General features: G+C 37.5%; 1 protein-coding gene across 3 annotated transcripts in view; it reads right to left on the minus strand.

Annotated features, from left to right (window-relative positions):
• Window positions 1-1,211: 1,211 nt before the first annotated feature.
• PARG (poly(ADP-ribose) glycohydrolase) overlaps window positions 1,212-18,239 on the minus strand; it is a 179,050-nt gene continuing 162,022 nt past the window's right edge. For all 3 annotated transcript variants that reach the window (XM_057505767.1, XM_057505766.1, XM_057505765.1), the window contains 2 exons: window positions 3,190-3,318; window positions 1,212-2,399 (listed from right to left, as the gene is read on the minus strand). In XM_057505767.1, coding sequence (XP_057361750.1) covers window positions 2,245-2,399; window positions 3,190-3,318 — 284 coding nt within the window. In that variant the 3' untranslated portion in view covers window positions 1,212-2,244. The remainder of the gene's footprint in view (window positions 2,400-3,189; window positions 3,319-18,239) is intronic.

Consider the following 18,239-nt stretch of genomic DNA (forward strand, 5'->3'; position numbering starts at 1 on the left):
CTATGCATGTGGTTAGCATTTGAACTAGCTTGGCTGATTTGATATCTTATGCCCTTTCCGTTTAGTCCACATTGCTTCCTTAAACTGTTATTGTTAGCTAGGAGAAAACTGCAAAGCAACTGAGCTGTAAGTCTAAGAATTCTAAGCTAAAAATATCCTTTCATGCCTCGACAGATATTACAAACAGGAAGGGAAAACAACATAGAATAAAACAACAAACCCCAAATGCCAAGGCATAAAAGGTACTGCTAAATATCTTAGAATAGATAAGACTGTTAATTAGATGTCTGATTTTTCTCTCTGTTTATAAAGGGCTTTTATGAAGAAAGTAGTCATATTCTCATCACATTCCTCCCACTTCAAAAAATGGACATTACTTTGCTTCATGTTCTAGCTAATTAAACTGTTCCAATCCCAGAATGTACTGGGACAAAAAAGTAGGAACACTTTACTTTTGGAAACTGTTCAACAAGAGAGCCAGTCAGGTAGATGGCTCAGTCACTAAGGCTGTTCAGTCTAACAGCTGAATCTCAGATTCTCCATTTCAGAAGATCAGGCTGGGTAGTTTTTCTTATCAGGATTTAATGATTTCTCTACCATATGAATCATCCTATCTGTTTATTTAATGTTTTAAAGGACTATTTAGTCTTGGGGCTGGGCAAGGGGGAATATGGAGATAGAAAAAAGAAATGAAACATAACCATGAATGCTTAACCAAAGCATAGAATGGGTTGGGAAGGAAAGAAAAGATTTTAGTACCAGTAGAAATAAAGCCAGATACCTTGGACTTTTGGGAGATGATTCTAAGTCTTAGTTACTATGGTAAGGAACTTAATCAATGACAAGTGGCTGCCTTCAGGTGCCAGTTTCCATTAACCTCTCAGTCTCTGTAGAAACAAAAAGGGTTACAAACATTTGCCATTGCCCCATTTTTTTCCTGCCGACACTGACACCAGGAGTTTAGATTATCTACCAAAACTTATTAGTAAGATTTGACCTCTAGTAGCTTTTCTTGAAAGTTGACTGTAAACTAGAATTTCAACAGTATGGTTTAAGATTATTTTAGAAATATGAATAGGCATTTTGGTGTTTAAACTCTATGTTCAATTAACACAGTTGGTATTAGCTTTCATGTTAATGTCCAAAAAAATTATTTTTTTTGTTTTAAATGGACACAATTGTACATAAAGACTCTTAAACAGAGCCCCTGATAAAGCCTAAACTAATCATTTTCCACAGCTTGTTTTATTTAGATTTTATGTACTTGCACAAAGACATACTTAAAGAACATGAATTTATATATATAAAATATAGATGATATGGGCATTTCTGACAAATGATTTGTTAGTAAAAATTCATTAACTATATAACCTTTGAATACCAGAGAAACTTCAATATGTATAAATCAGCATGAAGTTCCCAGTTCCTAAACTTTGGTTATATGAATATATCTCAAGTACCAGAGAATAAACAAGAATCCTAATTTAAAAAGAAAAAAATCCCAAGAAACAAAAAATCCTTCAACTCACTTGAATCTGCCTTTTTTTTTTTTTTTAACTTAGGGATTTTATTCTACATTTTCTTCCATCTTGGTCAGTTTCCAAAACCGTTATCAATAAAAACTGATCAGGGGAAAAAGGACAAACCATTACAGATAAAGATGATGTCTCAAAACAATTACTTCTGGAATTATTTTGTCTGAAATACAAAATTGTTTTAACCTAGGAGATTTACATCATGTAACACATATGGAAAAGACCCAACTTCTTAATTTTCAAAATTCAAGAACTCAAATAATGCAATCATAATAACAGCTGGGGCAGTAAAAGAGATTCTTGGATTTGAACTTCTTCCCTGATAGCACTGGTATCTGCAAGCTGCAGAGGCAATTTGTGTAATAATAAGCATCAAAAGAGAGACCTGATGGGCTGAGCACAACCTTTCATGTATTTCACAAAAATAACTGATGGGCAAATATCTGATGGGCAAAAGAAAGAAAAACTAAAGAATGAAAACTAAAATAGAAAAAAAGGAAACAAACTATATCTAAGCCTATGTACATTAGGATGGAGGGAGCTTAGATACATAAACTGACAACTGCATGTGTGTGGAAGACATTGCAACCTTGCCCACAAACATGGATTATATACACATTTATATTAAGTCAGTTCATATATTACACCTGCCAATTCAAATAGAATGTTTCTGGTGAGAGATGGAAGGAGGTTCTATCCATTTGGCTCCTCAGGCTCCAGTCCTTTGTCCTGGCTGATTGGTGGTCTCTCCACAGGACCCAACAGCATGATAGATGAATGAATAAAGCTTGATGTCTGGTCCAGGGGTGGAACAGCTTCTGCATTCTTCATTGTAATATCGTAGCAACAGCTTATATACTTCTCCTGGAGAGCAAAAGGCCAGACCAACTTGTACACTGTGGTATACAGATGGATAAAAAGATTCTGCAAGACTTTGTCCCCCCTTCTTAAAGTCATGCTTTCATTTTTTTCTTATCTACTGTAATCCATCCAGATTTACCAAGTGTTCTTCCTGGATGGTATATAATCCATCTAGATACTAAAGAACATTCCACTTTTATCTCAATCTAAATAATATGTACTAAATTTTGGCTTTTGAAAATACAGCATGAATTTCATATGCTTGGAAGACTTTCTTGACATAAAGCTAAAATTTAAAAAAACACGTTAAAGAAACGACTTATTAGTTCATGATTACAACAGGCTGTACATGGTGCGTCATCCATGCATCGTTTTGGGAGTTCATGGCAACTCTATTCTACATTCAACTACCTTAGTAGCCAGGCCTTTCATGTCCAACTGAAACACAGCAGGTGAGCATGATGGCATGTCTGGCAAATATAACTCACAGTGAAGCCTCTTAGGTTTGAACTTTCCCTCCTACATCTTCCCTCTTTTAGTTTTCTATACCCACAAAAGTAAAAATGGACATCAAGTCCAGCTTCTTGGCCTTACTTTAATAAGCTGACGTACTCATTCAAGATTGCAGATCAAACTGCCAGATAAGAAGATTCTGCAAGACTTTGTCCCTCTTCTTAAAATCATGCTTTCATTTTTTCTTATCCACTGTAATACATCTGGATTTAGTATGTGTTCCTCCTGTATGGTGTATAATCCATCTAGATACAAAGTGTCAAGACTATTTCCTACTTACCAACAGTTAGTTTCCTTTCAGTAAGGAAAGTATGCATGCTGTAAATGTCTCTCATCAATTCTGAGTCCCCAAAGGTGAAATAAACCACATCTCGCTCAGCCACAGCAGCTGCCAGTATCTGTATTAAGGCTGCAACAAAGAGAAAACACACAATTATATTCTGACACCATCAAGCCAACTTCAGTACTTTTAACCAGTTAAATTATAGCTGGTGTACCATAGCTTTATCCTGGATTAGATTTATAAACTTAGTATATACATTATTAGAAAAGGCAAATACAGGATGAGTATAAATCATCTATTGTGTGACTTTTCAAACACGTTGTCGAGAGTATCATTAAGTACAGGATTCCCACATAAGCACCTTTGTGGGAAAACAAAGGGAGACACACTTGAGGCAGCACAGTCAAGGCATCAACATGGTACTTTTTTCACGTATTAATCTGGAACTAAAAGTTTTGTGTCTGTTTGCTTGATTTAATTATTTTGTCTTATTACACAGTCACTGCTCTTCTGCATCACAGGAGTCTCTGTGATTTTTCCTGAGCAATGGCACTTGGGAGGTTGTAATGTTCTCATTAACCTACAGCAAGCATTCTCAAAATGGGTCAGAGACCACACCTGTATCCTTTGTGTACTCCCACCTCCACCAAATCACTGCAGCATGGAGTGAATGTTATTGAAAACATTGAACAGTAACTCTAGTGTGCTGAAAGCTACTGTCCCCAGAAAACCAAGTTACAAATCATTGAGCCTAAAGTATATTTCCCAAAATTTATAATCTTAATCTTAATAGAAAAAATCTGTTTTAAATAACAGTAACATTGAACATAGGTACAGTAAATGCCCTTTGGCTAGTTATACATCTTTTCCTTCATAAAAAGGGAGTTGAAAATCAAACTGAAACATTATGGAGGACAACTTTTGCATAGTTCTGATTTTTGAGAGCATGTTAATATCCTACATATTCAAAAAATAAAATCAAAATAACATGAATAGGAATGGGGAGGAACCTAAGCTGAAAGCAAACTAAAACAGATGAGCCTAATTTTATTTCAAAAGAATAAATAACAACTACACTGAAAGGAAAGGATGAAAGAAGGAAAGAACTATTCTAAGTCAATTATGAATAAAATATTTGACTAATACTCTCAGTCTTAGCCAAGAAGGAAAGAACTGCAAACAAATCCCCAATTCTTTTTATTAGGTTTGCATACATAGTAGTACATACAAAACAATTCTGAAACTATTTTAAATATATTTCAGGATTGAGCAAATGAGTAAATGTGTTATTATTGGGAGCTGCAGTTCTCAGTATAGGAGGGACACACAAACATGGAAAAGAGGAAAATAAATAACTGTGGGGATGGGTTGAAATAGAAGGCATTGGTATGTACTCATGACTTCTAAAATATGTACACGTGTGTGTGTGTGTGTGTGTGTGTGTGTGTGTGTGTGTGAGTGTGAGTGAGAGAGAGAGCATTTCTTAGCTTTGTCTGCTGTTAAAGGGCCTTAGGTTTCTTCCTGGATGGTGTATAAACTCTATGATGATTAAACTCCAAAAAGACACCCCTGTAGGAATGAGTACACCCAGTGCCCAGATACTGATCTCTACTACCATTCTCCCTAAATGGAGCCAGATTCCTCAGGCAAACTGCCTGATTCCATGAGCTGGGACAGGACAAGTACAAGACAAGTCCAGAATATTTTATTATACCAGAAAGTAAAGAAGTGCTCAAAAAATGATGGAGGAAGACTTGGTGGGGTCTTGTCACAAAGATACAGGAGCCAGTTTGAAGGACCTCCTGCTAGCCAAATCTGGACAAGCTAAGCACCAAAATATTAAGTGCAGTAATAAAGTATAAACTATTGAAAAAATACAAATCCCTGAGTCCACACTGTTAAAACACAATAAATTAAATAGAGGAAAAGAAGGAGGGTTCTTGTTCACAGGAGAAAGGCAAAGGTTAACTGGTAATTGTGGAGGGAGTGCAAGAATAGTATAACCCTCTTTTTGTAACATCATGGTAAAGACTGGATCAGGCAAAAATCATTAAAGGATGCTAAATCCAAGGGAAATTTTGTCTTAAGGTGTCTTTGCATAGACTGCTTATTAGCTACAAGGGAGGGACAAAAACCCTCAATATGTATACAGTGGAGAAATCAGTAACACCCTGACTAGAAGATCAAAATTAACATTAACAATGGGGTCAGGTGGCCATCAAGTGCCTTTGAACATTATCACCTGTGCAGTGCACTCTGACCAAGAATGCAAAACCTCAAACTAATTATAAGGAAATAGCCCACAGAATCAAGGAACACTGTATTCTACAAACATGTCAGTGTCATAAAAGACAAAGCTGTGGAAATACTCTGGATTCAAAAGGAGGCTAAAAGACATGACAATTAAATGGAACCATGTATTGGAGCAAAAAGGCTGCAAAGGGTTTTATTAGGGAACGTGAACAAACTGGAAAACAGATTAAAGAGTACATAGGAAGGGGGCGGAAGATGGCGGCATGAGTAAAGCAGCGGAAATCTCCTCCCAAAACAACATATATCTATGAAAATATAACAAAGACAACCCTTCCTAGAATAAAGACCAGAGGACACAGGACAATATCCAGACCACATCCGCACCTGAGAGAACCCAGCACCTCGCGAAGGGGGTAAGATACAACCCCGGCCCGGTGGGGGCCGAGCGCACGTCCCCCCAGCTCCCGGCGGGAGAAGAGCAGGCAGAGCGGGAGGGAGACGGAGCCCAGGGCTGCCGAACACCCAGCCCCAGCCATCCGGGCCAGAGTGCAGGGCCCTCGATACTGGGAAAACAGGGCAGCAAGAACAGTGAGCAGGCACTGGAGGCTGGGCCACAGAGGACATAAGAAAAGCGCGCGACCATTTTTTTTTTTTTTCTTTTTTGCTGTTTTGTTTTGGCGAGCGCTTTTTGGAAGTCTTAAAGGGATAGGGACCCCAATACTAGGGACACAGGTCAGCAAGACCAGTGAGCTGAGGCCTGAGGCTGGCACCGGAGAATAAAGAAAAACGAGCGAGCACATTTTTTTTTTTAATTAAAAAATATATATATTTTTTAATTTAAAAAAATTTTTCTTTCTTTTTTTTTTTTTGGTGGTCGTTGTTTTGTTTTGGCGGGTGCTTTTTGGAAGTCTTAAAGGGGCAGGGTGGGACACTTAATCCAGAGGTAGGGAATCCGGGGAATCTCTGGGCACCCTAACCCCTGGGCTGCAGGGAGCAGGGAGGCCCCTTACGGAGATAAATAGCCTTCCAGCCGCTCCTGCGCCAACGCAACTCCACCACTTTGGAGTAGCTGCCCGAGCCAGGACACACCCAGAGCAACAGCGGAGATTAACTCCATAGCAGCCCGGCAGGAAGCAGAAGCCCTGTCTGCGCGCAGCTGCGCAGCACAAGCCACTAGAGGTCGCTGTTCTCCCAGGAGAGGAGGGCCACAAACCAAAAAGAAAGGAAGTCCTTCCAGCCATCACTCGTCCCAGCTCTGCAAACTATTCCTATCACCATGAAAAGGCTAAGCTACAGGCAGACAAAGATCACAGAGACAACACCAGAGGAGGAGACAGACCTAACCAGTCTTCCTGAAAAAGAATTCAAAATAAGAATCATAAACATGCTGACAGAGATGCAGAGAAATACGCAAGAGAAATGGGATGAAGTCCGGAGGGAGATCACAGATGCCAGAAAGGAGATCGCAAAAATGAAACAAACTCTGGAAGGGTTTATAAGCAGAATGGAGAGAATGCAAGAGGCCATTGATGGAATTGAAATCAGAGAACAGGAACGCATAGAAGCTGACATAGAGAGAGACAAAAGGATCTCCAGGAATGAAACAATATTAAGAGAACTGTGTGATCAATCCAAAAGGAACAATATCCGTATTATAGGGGTCCCAGAAGAATAAGAGAGAGGAAAAGAGATGGAAAGTATCTTAGAAGAAATTATTGCTGAAAACTTCCCCAAACTGGGGGAGGAAATAATCTACCAGACCACGGAAATACACAGAACTCCCAACAGAAAGGATCCAAGGAGGACAACACCAAGACACATAATAATTAAAATGGCAAAGATCAAGGACAAGGAAAGAGTGTTAAAGGAAGCTAGAGAGAAAAAGGTCACCTATAAAGGGAAACCCATCAGGCTAACATCAGATTTCTCAACAGAAACCCTACAGGCCAGAAGAGAATGGCATGATATATTTAATACAATGAAACAGAAGGGCCTTGAACCAAGGATACTGTATCCAGCACGACTATCATTCAAATATGATGGTGGGATTAAACAATTCCCAGACAAACAAAAGCTGAGGGAATTTGCTTTCCACAAACCACCTCTACAGAACATCTTACAGGGACTGCTCGAGATTGGAGCACTCCTAGAAAGAGCACAGCACAAAACACCCAACATATGAAGAATCGAAGAGGAGGAACAGGAAGGGAGAGAAGAAAAGAATCTACAGACAGTATATATAACAGCTGAATAAGTGAGCTAAGTAAGGCAGTAAGATACTAAAGAGGCTAACCTTGAACCTTTGGTAACCATGAACTTAAAGCATGCAATGGCAATAAGTACATATCTTTCAATAGTCAACCTAAATGTTAATGGGTTGAATGCACCAATCAAGAGACACAGAGTAATAGAATGGATAAAAAAGCAAGACCCATCTATATGCTGCTTACAAGAAACTCACCTCAAACCCAAAGACATGTACAGACTAAAAGTCAAGGGATGGAAAAACATATTTCAAGCAAACAAAAGTGAAAAGAAAGCAGGGGTTGCAGTACTAATATCAGACAAAATAGACTTCAAAACAAAGAAAGTAACAAGAGATAAAGAAGTACACTACATAATGATAAAGTGCTCAGTCCAACAAGAGGATATAACCATTCTAAATATATATGCACCCAACACAGGAGCACCAGCATATGTGAAACAAATACTAACAGAACTAAAGGGGGATATAGACTGCAAAGCATTCAATCTAGGAGACTTCAACACACCACTCACCCCAAAGGATAGATCCACTGGGCAGAAAATAAGTAAGGACACGGAAGCACTGAACAACACAGTAGAGCAGATGGACATAATAGACATCTATAGAACTCTACATCCAAAAGCAGCGGGATATACATTCTTCTCAAGTGCACATGGAACATTCTCCAGAATAGACCACATACTAGGCCACAAAAAGAGCCTCAGAAAATTCCAAAAGATTGAAATCCTACCAACCAACTTTTCAGACCACAAAGGCATAAAACTAGAAATAAACTGTACAAAGAAAGCAAAGAGGCTCACAAACACATGGAGGCTTAACAACACGCTCCTAAATAATCAATGGATCAATGACCAAATCAAAATGGAGATCCAGCAATATATGGAAACAAATGACAACAACAACACTAAGCCCCAACTTCTGTGGGACACAGCAAAAGCAGTCTTATGAGGAAAGTATATAGCAATCCAAGCATATTTAAAAAAGGAAGAACAAGCCCAAATGAACGGTCAGATGTCACAATTATCAAAATTGGAAAAAGAAGAACAAATGAGGCCTAAGGTCAGCAGAAGGAGGGACATAATAAAGATCAGAGAAGAAATAAATAAAATTGAGAATAATAAAACAACAGAAAAAATCAATGAAACCAAGAGATGGTTCTTCGAGAAAATAAAATAGATAAGCCTCTAGCCAGACTTATTAAGAAGAAAAGAGAGTCAACACAAATCAACAGTATCAGAAACGAGAAAGGAAAAATCACGACAGACCCCACGGAAATGCAAAGAATTATTGGAGAATACTATGAAAACTTATATGCTAACAAGCTGGGAAACCTAGGAGAAATGGACAACTTCCTAGAAAAATACAACCTTCCAAGATTGACCCAGAAAGAAACAGAAAATCTAAACAGACCAATTACCAGCAACGAAATTGAAGCGGTAATCAAAAAACTACCAAAGAACAAAACCCCCAGGCCAGATGGATTTACCTCAGAATTTTATCAGACATACAGGGAAGACACAATACCCATTCTCCTTAAAGTTCTCCAAAAAATAGAGGAGGAGGGGATACTCCCAAACTCATTCTATGAAGCTAACATCACCCAAATACCAAAACCAGGCAAAGACCCCACCAAAAAAGAAAACTACAGACCAATATCCCTGATGAACGTAGATCCAAAAATACTCAACAAAATTTTAGCAAACCGAATTCAAAAATACATCAAAAGGATCATACACCATGACCAAGTGGGATTCATCCCAGGGATGCAAGGATGGTACAACATTCGAAAGTCCATCAACATCATCCACCACATCAACAAAAAGAAAGACAAAAACCACATGATCATCTCCATAGATGCTGAAAAAGCATCTGACAAAGTTCAACATCCATTCATGATAAAAACTCTCAGCAAAATGGGAATAGAGGGCAAGTACCTCAACATAATAAAGGCCATCTATGATAAACCCACAGCCAACATTATATTGAACAGCGAGAAGCTGAAAGCATTTCCGCTGAGATCGGGAACTAGACAGGGATGCCCACTCTCTCCACTGTTATTTAACATAGTACTGGAGGTCCTAGCCACGGCAATCAGACAAAACAAAGAAATACAAGGAATCCAGATTGGTAAAGAAGAAGTTAAACTGTCACTATTTGCAGATGACATGATACTGTACATAAAAAACCCTAAAGACTCCACCCCAAAACTACTAGAACTGATATCGGAATACAGCAAAGTTGCAGGATACAAAATCAACACACAGAATTCTGTGGCTTTCCTATATACTAACAATGAACAAACAGAAAGAGAAATCAGGAAAACAACTCCATTCACAATTCCATCAAAAAAAAATAAAATAACTAGGAATAAACCTAACCAAAGAAGTGAAAGACTTATACTCTGAAAACTACAAGTCACTCTTAAGAGAAATTAAAGGGGACATTAACAGATGGAAACTCATCCCATGCTCATGGCTAGGAAGAATTAATATCGTCAAAATGGCCATCCTGCCCAAAGCAATATACAGATTTGATGCAATCCCTATGAAACTACCAGCAACATTCTTCAATGAACTGGAACAAATAATTCAAAAATTCATATGGAAACACCAAAGACCCCGAATAGCCAAAGCAATCCTGAGAAAGAAGAATAAAGTAGGGGGGATCTCACTCCCCAACTTCAAGCTCTACTATAAAGCCATAGTAATCAAGACAATTTGGTACTGGCACAAGAGCAGAGCCACAGACCAATGGAACAGACTAGAGAATCCAGACATTAACCCAGACATATATGGTCAATTAATATTTGATAAAGGAGCCATGGACATACAATGGCAAAATGACAGTCTCTTCAACAGGTGGTGCTGGCAAAACTGGACAGCTACATGTAGGAGAATGAAACTGGACCATTGTCTAACCCCATATACAAAAGTAAACTCAAAATGGATCAAAGACCTGAATGTTAGTCATGAAACCATTAAACTCTTGGAAGAAAACATAGGCACAAACCTCTTAGACATAAACTTGAGTGACCTCTTCTTGAACATATCTCCCCGGGCAAGGAAAACAACAGCAAAAATGAACAAGTGGGACTATATTAAGCCGAAAAGCTTCTGTACAGCAAAAGACACCATCAATAGAACAAAAAGGATCCCTACAGTATGGGAGAATATATTTGAAAATGACACATCCGATAAAGGCTTGACATCCAGAATATATAAAGAGCTCACACGCCTCAACAAACAAAAAACAAATAACCCAATTAAAAAATGGGCAGAGGAACTGAACAGACAGTTCTCCAAAAAAGAAATACAGATGGCCAACAGACACATGAAAAGATGCTCCACATCACTAATTATCAGAGAAATGCAAATTAAAACTACAATGAGGTATCACCTCACACCAGTAAGGATGGCTGCCATCCAAAAGACAAACAACAACAAATGTTGGCGAGGCTGTGGAGAAAGGGGAACCCTCCTACACTGCTGGTGGGAATGTAAGTTAGTTCAACCATTGTGGGAAGCAGTATGGAGGTACATCAAAATGCTCAAAACAGACTTACCATTTGACCCAGGAATTGCACTCCTAGGAATTTACCCTAAGAATGCAGCAATCAAGTATGAGAAAGATCAGTGCACCCCTGTGTTTATCGCAGCACTATTTACAATAGCCAAGAATTGGAAGTAACCTAAATGTCCATCGATAGATGAATGGATAAAGAAGATGTGGTACATATACACAATGGAATACTACTCAGCCGTAAGAAAAGGGCAAATCCAACCATTTGTAGCAACATGGATGGAGCTGGAGGGTATTATGCTCAGTGAAACAAGCCAAGCGGAGAAAGAGAAATACCAAATGATTTCACTTATCTGTGGAATATAAGAACAAAGGAAAAACTGAAGGAACAAAACAGCAGCAGAATCACAGAACTCAAGAATGGACTAACAGGTACCAAAGGGAAAGGGGCTGGGGAGGATGGGTGGGTGGGGAGGGATAAGGGGAGGGGGGAGAGAAGTGGGGGTGCATTAAGATTAACATGCATGGGGGGTAGGAGAAAAGGGAGGGCTGTACAACACAGAGAAGGCAAGTAGTGATTCTACAACATTTTGCTATACTGATGGACAGTGACTGTAAAGGGGTTTGGGGGGAGACCTGGTATAGGGGAGAGCCTAGTAAACATAATATTCGTCATGTAAGTGTAGTTTAGTGATACCAAAAACAAAACAAAACAAAACAAAACAAAAAAAAAAAGGGCAGTTCCTGTGTGGTAACCTCCAATGAGTTCTACACAAGGGTATAAAGGGCATATAAAAGTGTAGGCAAAGGGTCTGTTTGCGTTTATACAGAAGATCAAAGCCTAATTGGGCTACCCCGAAAATGAACTAAGACACGATATGAAAGAGAACTTCCAACATCAGCACTCTCTGGAAGACTCATGCCAGAAGATGATCATCAAAAAACCCCAACGAAGATCCATGCACTGCTACAGCTGTAGATGCACTCATCCCACCAGCTCCTGGACTTGCCATGGGAATGGAGATATCTAAGCTGGCCTGTGCATACAGTAAAACAACAAATTTGACTGGATCTATACTGTTGGAACTCAATCAAGAATTCGGAGAACTGCAAATTGTAGCGCTCCAAAATCTTACAACTACAGACTATTTACTGTTAAAAGAACATAAGGGATATGAACATTCCCCAGGAATGGGTTGTTTTAATTTGTCTGATTTCTCTCAGACTGTTCAAGTTCAGTTGGACAATATCCACCATATCATAGATAAGTTTTCACAAATGCCTAAGGTGCCTAACTGGTTCTCTTGGTTTCACTGGAGATGGCTGGTAATTACAGATATGCTTTGGTTATGTAACTATACTCCTATTATGTTAATGTGTGTGCGCAATTTAAGTAATAGCTTAAAACCTATACATGCTGAAGTATCTCTACAAGAAGATATGTCAAAGAAATAATCAATCTTCCCATGTTTTCTTCCGCCTACTACTTCTATAGCTTTTCTTCTTCCTTCCTAATTACAACCCTTAAATAGAATTCGTGCCTCATATCAAATTTACCGAGTATCATAATTCTTCCAAGTGGTAAAGATACCTCAAGACAAATGCTGGGCATAGAAGCTACAGGGCATAAATATGCAAAGAAATAAAAAGCTAACCATTTCAAACAATAAGGCTTCTCTCTCACTTACCAACTTTACATTTCCCTGTATGGCCCCGGAAGATGACTGGTTAGCCAGAGACGGGTAAGATTCCTTATGGGAGGAACAACCTAAGACAGGCACAGTCGCAGGGGGGTCATCAGGTGAGAAATTGGGGATCAACAGAGGTGAGGCTTAGAACCTCACCCCCCCGTTCTGAGAGAAATCTTCTGCATACATGGATGTTTAATTGCCCTTGTCTAGCTTGGATTAACACATAGTCTACAGGCACACACCTGATCATCTACATTTGCTCTCTTACAACACTAAACTATGTTTTCTACCTTTATCTTGTATCTACCTACCACTTCAGCATTTTATTAAAAATAATAATAATAAAGAGAGAAATGTGGTATCCACATATAAATCAAGTATAAAAACCAAATGAGTATTCATATTTGAACTGACTGTTTATAGTTCATAATGCATGAGCAAAACCAAAAGTTTCTGTGATGACTGCCCTTGTACTGTTCACTATGTAACTTATTCATTATGTAAGAATTTGTTCTCCATGTAAGAACTTGTTTGTTATGCCTCAGAAGATTGGAGACTGATGAAAATTAGGCTTGGGTTGGATTAATGATTGTGCATTGAGCATTGACTCCCCTATACAGAATTTTATTGTCGTTAACAACCATTTGATCAATAAATATGAGAGATGCCCTCACAAAAAAAAAAAAAAAAAAAAGGACAGACTTCCAATGGTAAAATAAATAAGTAACCGGGATGTAATGTATAGCATTAGGAATATAGTCATGATATTGTAACAGCTTGGTAGGGTGATAGCTGGAACCTAGAATTATGTATATATATGTTTTATCACTGTGTTGTACACTTGAAACTAATGTAATGTAATACTGTGCATCAACTACCCTTCAATAAAAAATAATTATCTAAAAAAAATAATAAATAAAATAAATAAGTAAATAAAGAGTAGATAAAAATATTCTATCAATGTATACTGATGAATTTAATAGCTGTAATCTGTTTTATATATGAGAGTATTTTTTTTTTTTACCCTAACCCTATAAGAGAGTATTTTATTCTTACGGAACACACACTTGAGAAGGGGTATTTTATATAACTTAAGCTCAAATCACTCAGGAAAAAATTGTGTGGATGTGTTAACATGCATGTATATATATGTGTGTATATGTATATATAGACTCAGAGGAATTTAACTTCTTGTAACTTTTTGTACATTTGAAACTATTTTCAAATAAAAACTTAAAAAAATTATGTAGAAAGGAAAACTATTTTTAAGGTAACTAGTAAATTTGATATAGTCGAGTATCCCCAGGTTTGGCAAAGAATCTAAGACACTATAATACATGTGAGATTCTAAAATACCAAAGTATTTCACAATATCCAAACCAATATTTATTGAGTATCCACATGTGAGATACCATGAGTAGGCATCATTAATCTTAGAGTGTTGTAAGAAATTCATCTCAAAATAGAGGTAAGTTTTAATTAAAACTACTCAACCAACTTATGCATACATTAAAGCTTCAGTACACTCAATTTTAAAAGGTTTCTAATTAACCTAAACTACATATAAAAATGGAAACTAATGAATCGTCATCTTCTTCTACCAAGAGGTATCATTTCTTACCTTTTAATTTCAATGAAAATTTGGCTTTAAGTATTCCATTAAAAAAAAAGAGGGAGACACAAAGAAAAGTTCATTTAGTCCTATTTCCTCCTTATATACAGAAATGCTAGATCACGAGTCATTTGCTATTTATGAAAATGAAACATTAATAAAAAACACTTCAAATTTATCTTCCTATAGAATTTTTTAAAAAAATACTTCACAGGCCATTTGTCCCTGTGGACAGGCTCTTAGAGGTATTACAAAGTGGCTGGATCCTAATAAGAGAAACCAACTCACATTACATTCTTTATTTCATATCCATTTCTAATTGGGTACACACTGTAATATAAGCATGTTTCAGACAAGTTGGAACTGGAGACAGGGGCCCTGAGTTCAGTCTCACTCTTCTGCTATAGCTATCTAGCTCTAGGGCTTTGGCCAAGTCACTTAACTCTCTTGTCTGTATTTTTCCCAGCTATGCAATGAAGGAGTTGTTGACTCATATAAAAACCCTAGAGACTCTTTCAGAGTGTAGAATCCCATAATTTCTGTTATATTCTTTCTCCCTATGTTGGATATTAGACCATTAATACACAAATGAAATTTTCAGAAATATAAATTAATCTTAACCCTAGATATATCAGTAAACACTAACAAAAGATCATGTTAAACAGAACCTTCTTCATACCTCACTAGTTAAGACATCCCCAAGGCCTTTGCAAACCTAGAGAATTATGTCTCATGATTTAAGTGAACTCTCCTGCATCACGAGTTAGATGGGAATAAATAATAAATCTAATAGATTGTATGGACTGACTCCAAGTATGACATAAAAACATCAAATTCTAACTTCAAACACAACTAGGTGCCAAAATAATCACTTAAATTAACCTGCAGGGAGCTTGGTTTTAATTTTCTTTTTGGCATCACTGTCAAGCTACGAAGAAAATTCAAATAAACATGAATAACATAAAAATTCATAGTTTAACCGTCCAACAAATGAGCCAAACAAAAAATGAGTAAAATGACGGATACTCATAACGCAGGTGTGGTTTGAGGCCATCAGCATGTAATATTAGTAACAACTGATAACACTGAGCTCTCATAGCACACTAAATAGTTCTAGAAGCTTCATAAACATGAACTCAAGATTTACAAGGGTTAACTCACTTAATCCTTACAGAAACTGAGTAAGACTTTGAAAATAAGGAATACAGGCACCAAAAGGTTAAGTAATATGTCTCAAGTCACAGAGCCAGAAAGAAGTGGAGTTGAGAATCTAACCCTGGCAATGTGACTCAAGAACTTGTCCCCCCACTCACAATGCTGTCAAACTGCCATGCCAACTCATTCTGCTCTACTCCGAGCAAACTTACCATATGCCAGTCAGAAGAATTTCCTCAAATTGTTTATTTACATTATGTCAATGTATGCTGGCAAGTGGGCTAAAATAGTATCGATTTGAAAGTACCACTACTTTGTTCTTCTAATGAAACCCATGGTGTTTTGTGAGTTCTCATGCCCCATACCCTAAAAGCTCAAGGTACCAGCCCCAAAGGCTTTTTGCTCACTCTTCTAGGCCAACTCACTCTTTAACTGGTCTTGTCTTCTGGCTACTGTTTTAAATCTTGACAACACTTACCTCCCCACCACCTCACAATGGATATTACTAAAGGCTCAATCTTTGGTTCTTTCACCTGCTTTAAGATGCACTTTCTCTTCAAGAATTCAACCACCATCTCTAGAATAGCAACTCCCAAATCCAGATCCAGACACAGAGTTTGTGGTCAATAAAAATTAAAGAGCAAGAGCATAGATACCGAGCCCCTGGACTTCAATCCTGGTTTGAATTCTAGCACTGCCACTTGCTATTCTTGAGACCTCAGGCTAGTTACTAGTTTTTGAGGAACATAGGCCAAGTCTGAATATTGGCTCTAACACTTACTAGCTGTCTCTCTTTGGGCAGGTTTATTAGGCTCTCTACAAAACTTGGTTTCCTTATATTAAAAATGAGGATACAAATGGGAGAGTTACTAAGCAAACGAAAGGAGAGAATGCAGTACTTCCTGAACTTGGTTCATCAGCAACTCCAAGCAGTTAAAAATAATCCCAAGTCATTTCCCAGATGCACTAACTCAGTGGCATCTCCAGTGTGCTGACAATTGTTCTGCTCACTCCAGACACTTTGAATGCACTGTCATACAAAACCCCCATACTAGGCAGTGGGCCCACAGAAGAGAACAAAGCAGAAATGCTGAAGAAGGAATATTACTCAAGTGTGTAGGAACAAGGCTGAAAATGAAACGGAGAATGGTGTGTTCTGACAGGAGACAAAGTGATGAGGAACCTGTGGTAGACAAACTGGGGTGACCTGGCCTATAATTCTGTTCTTCTACTTGTCTTTTTTTGTTGATAGGTACCCCTTCCCCAACTCCACAAGCAGAACCCCCCGAATCCCCAACTAAAGGGAGAGGCTAGGTTAACCACAGCATGGCAGAAAGTGATTTATTAGCATTGTCCAGGTTCCAACCTTTTCTAGGTCAATGATTTTTCTGGAGTTTAGCTATTTGATACCAAAATAGCAAATAACTATTAAAGACATTATGTAGGCTTGATATAAATGGGACATAAGGTATGAAAGAAAATGAATATATAAAAAGTTTCTTTAATCTCAGGAAATTTTTTACTCAGAGTAAGTATGCAATAAATATTAACTGGAAATCCTCAGTCTCATTAGGGCATGTGTCCTGTGTTGCTCACCACAGAAAAATACACATTAAAAAGAACATAAAGAATATTTATATCCCTCACCTAGAGACAACCATAGTTAATCTCTGCATATAAACAGATAACCTCAAATTTGTATGTGATATTTTATATTCATAATTTAAAAATTGGTTTGTATCACATATACTGTACATTTCCTCCCATATGGCAGCAGTCCAAAAAACATCCTTCTATACTAGCATTACATTCCTGCAGTAGTTAATAATGCCTGTATATTTTATTACATGTACTGTAATTTTTTTCTTCAAAATCAACTTCAGTAAACAATTCCCCCACTAAAGAGCTTTATGATGGTTTTGAATGTTTAATTATTTGAGCAAACAAAGGCAAGGAAGATGTCAAAAAGGCAGTCCAAAGTTAAAACCTTGAAAATTGAGAAAATGAATTATATGTTACCAAAATCTGAATATTATGCTTGATAGTCACTAGGGGAAGCAAAACTGCACTCTGAAAAATGGTTTTATGTTATGAAAGAAACAAAATGAACACATTTATTATAAAGCTTCTCAAATTGTCTATCACAAATGACCAAGGCTTATGGCAGACCTGGTTTCTGGACTGATGGTATGAATCTAGTCATTCATTTTACTTAAGAGAAAAACAGAAAAAGCTCATAAGATCAATAAACTCAGAGTAAAAAATGGGTTTCTTCAAACAAACTCAGGATGATAAAGAATTTCATAAAAACCAGAAATTCTTTCATCCATTCCTTCACCCAGACTTTCAAAACACTGAAAATAATAACATGAAGTTTTTGTTTTTAGATATGAAGAAAATATGGGTGAAAGTCTCTAGAATGAATCGGATTGATTTTTCTAAGCATGCCACAAAAATGTGAATACATAAAAATCAACTCCATATGATAACCATCCAACAAGCTGAAATAAATGAAAAAAATTGAGAAAAATACCTGCAACATGATAGTTAA

The sequence above is a fragment of the Manis pentadactyla genome, chromosome 8, assembly GCF_030020395.1.
Source record: "Manis pentadactyla isolate mManPen7 chromosome 8, mManPen7.hap1, whole genome shotgun sequence".
Taxonomy (NCBI): domain Eukaryota; kingdom Metazoa; phylum Chordata; class Mammalia; order Pholidota; family Manidae; genus Manis; species Manis pentadactyla.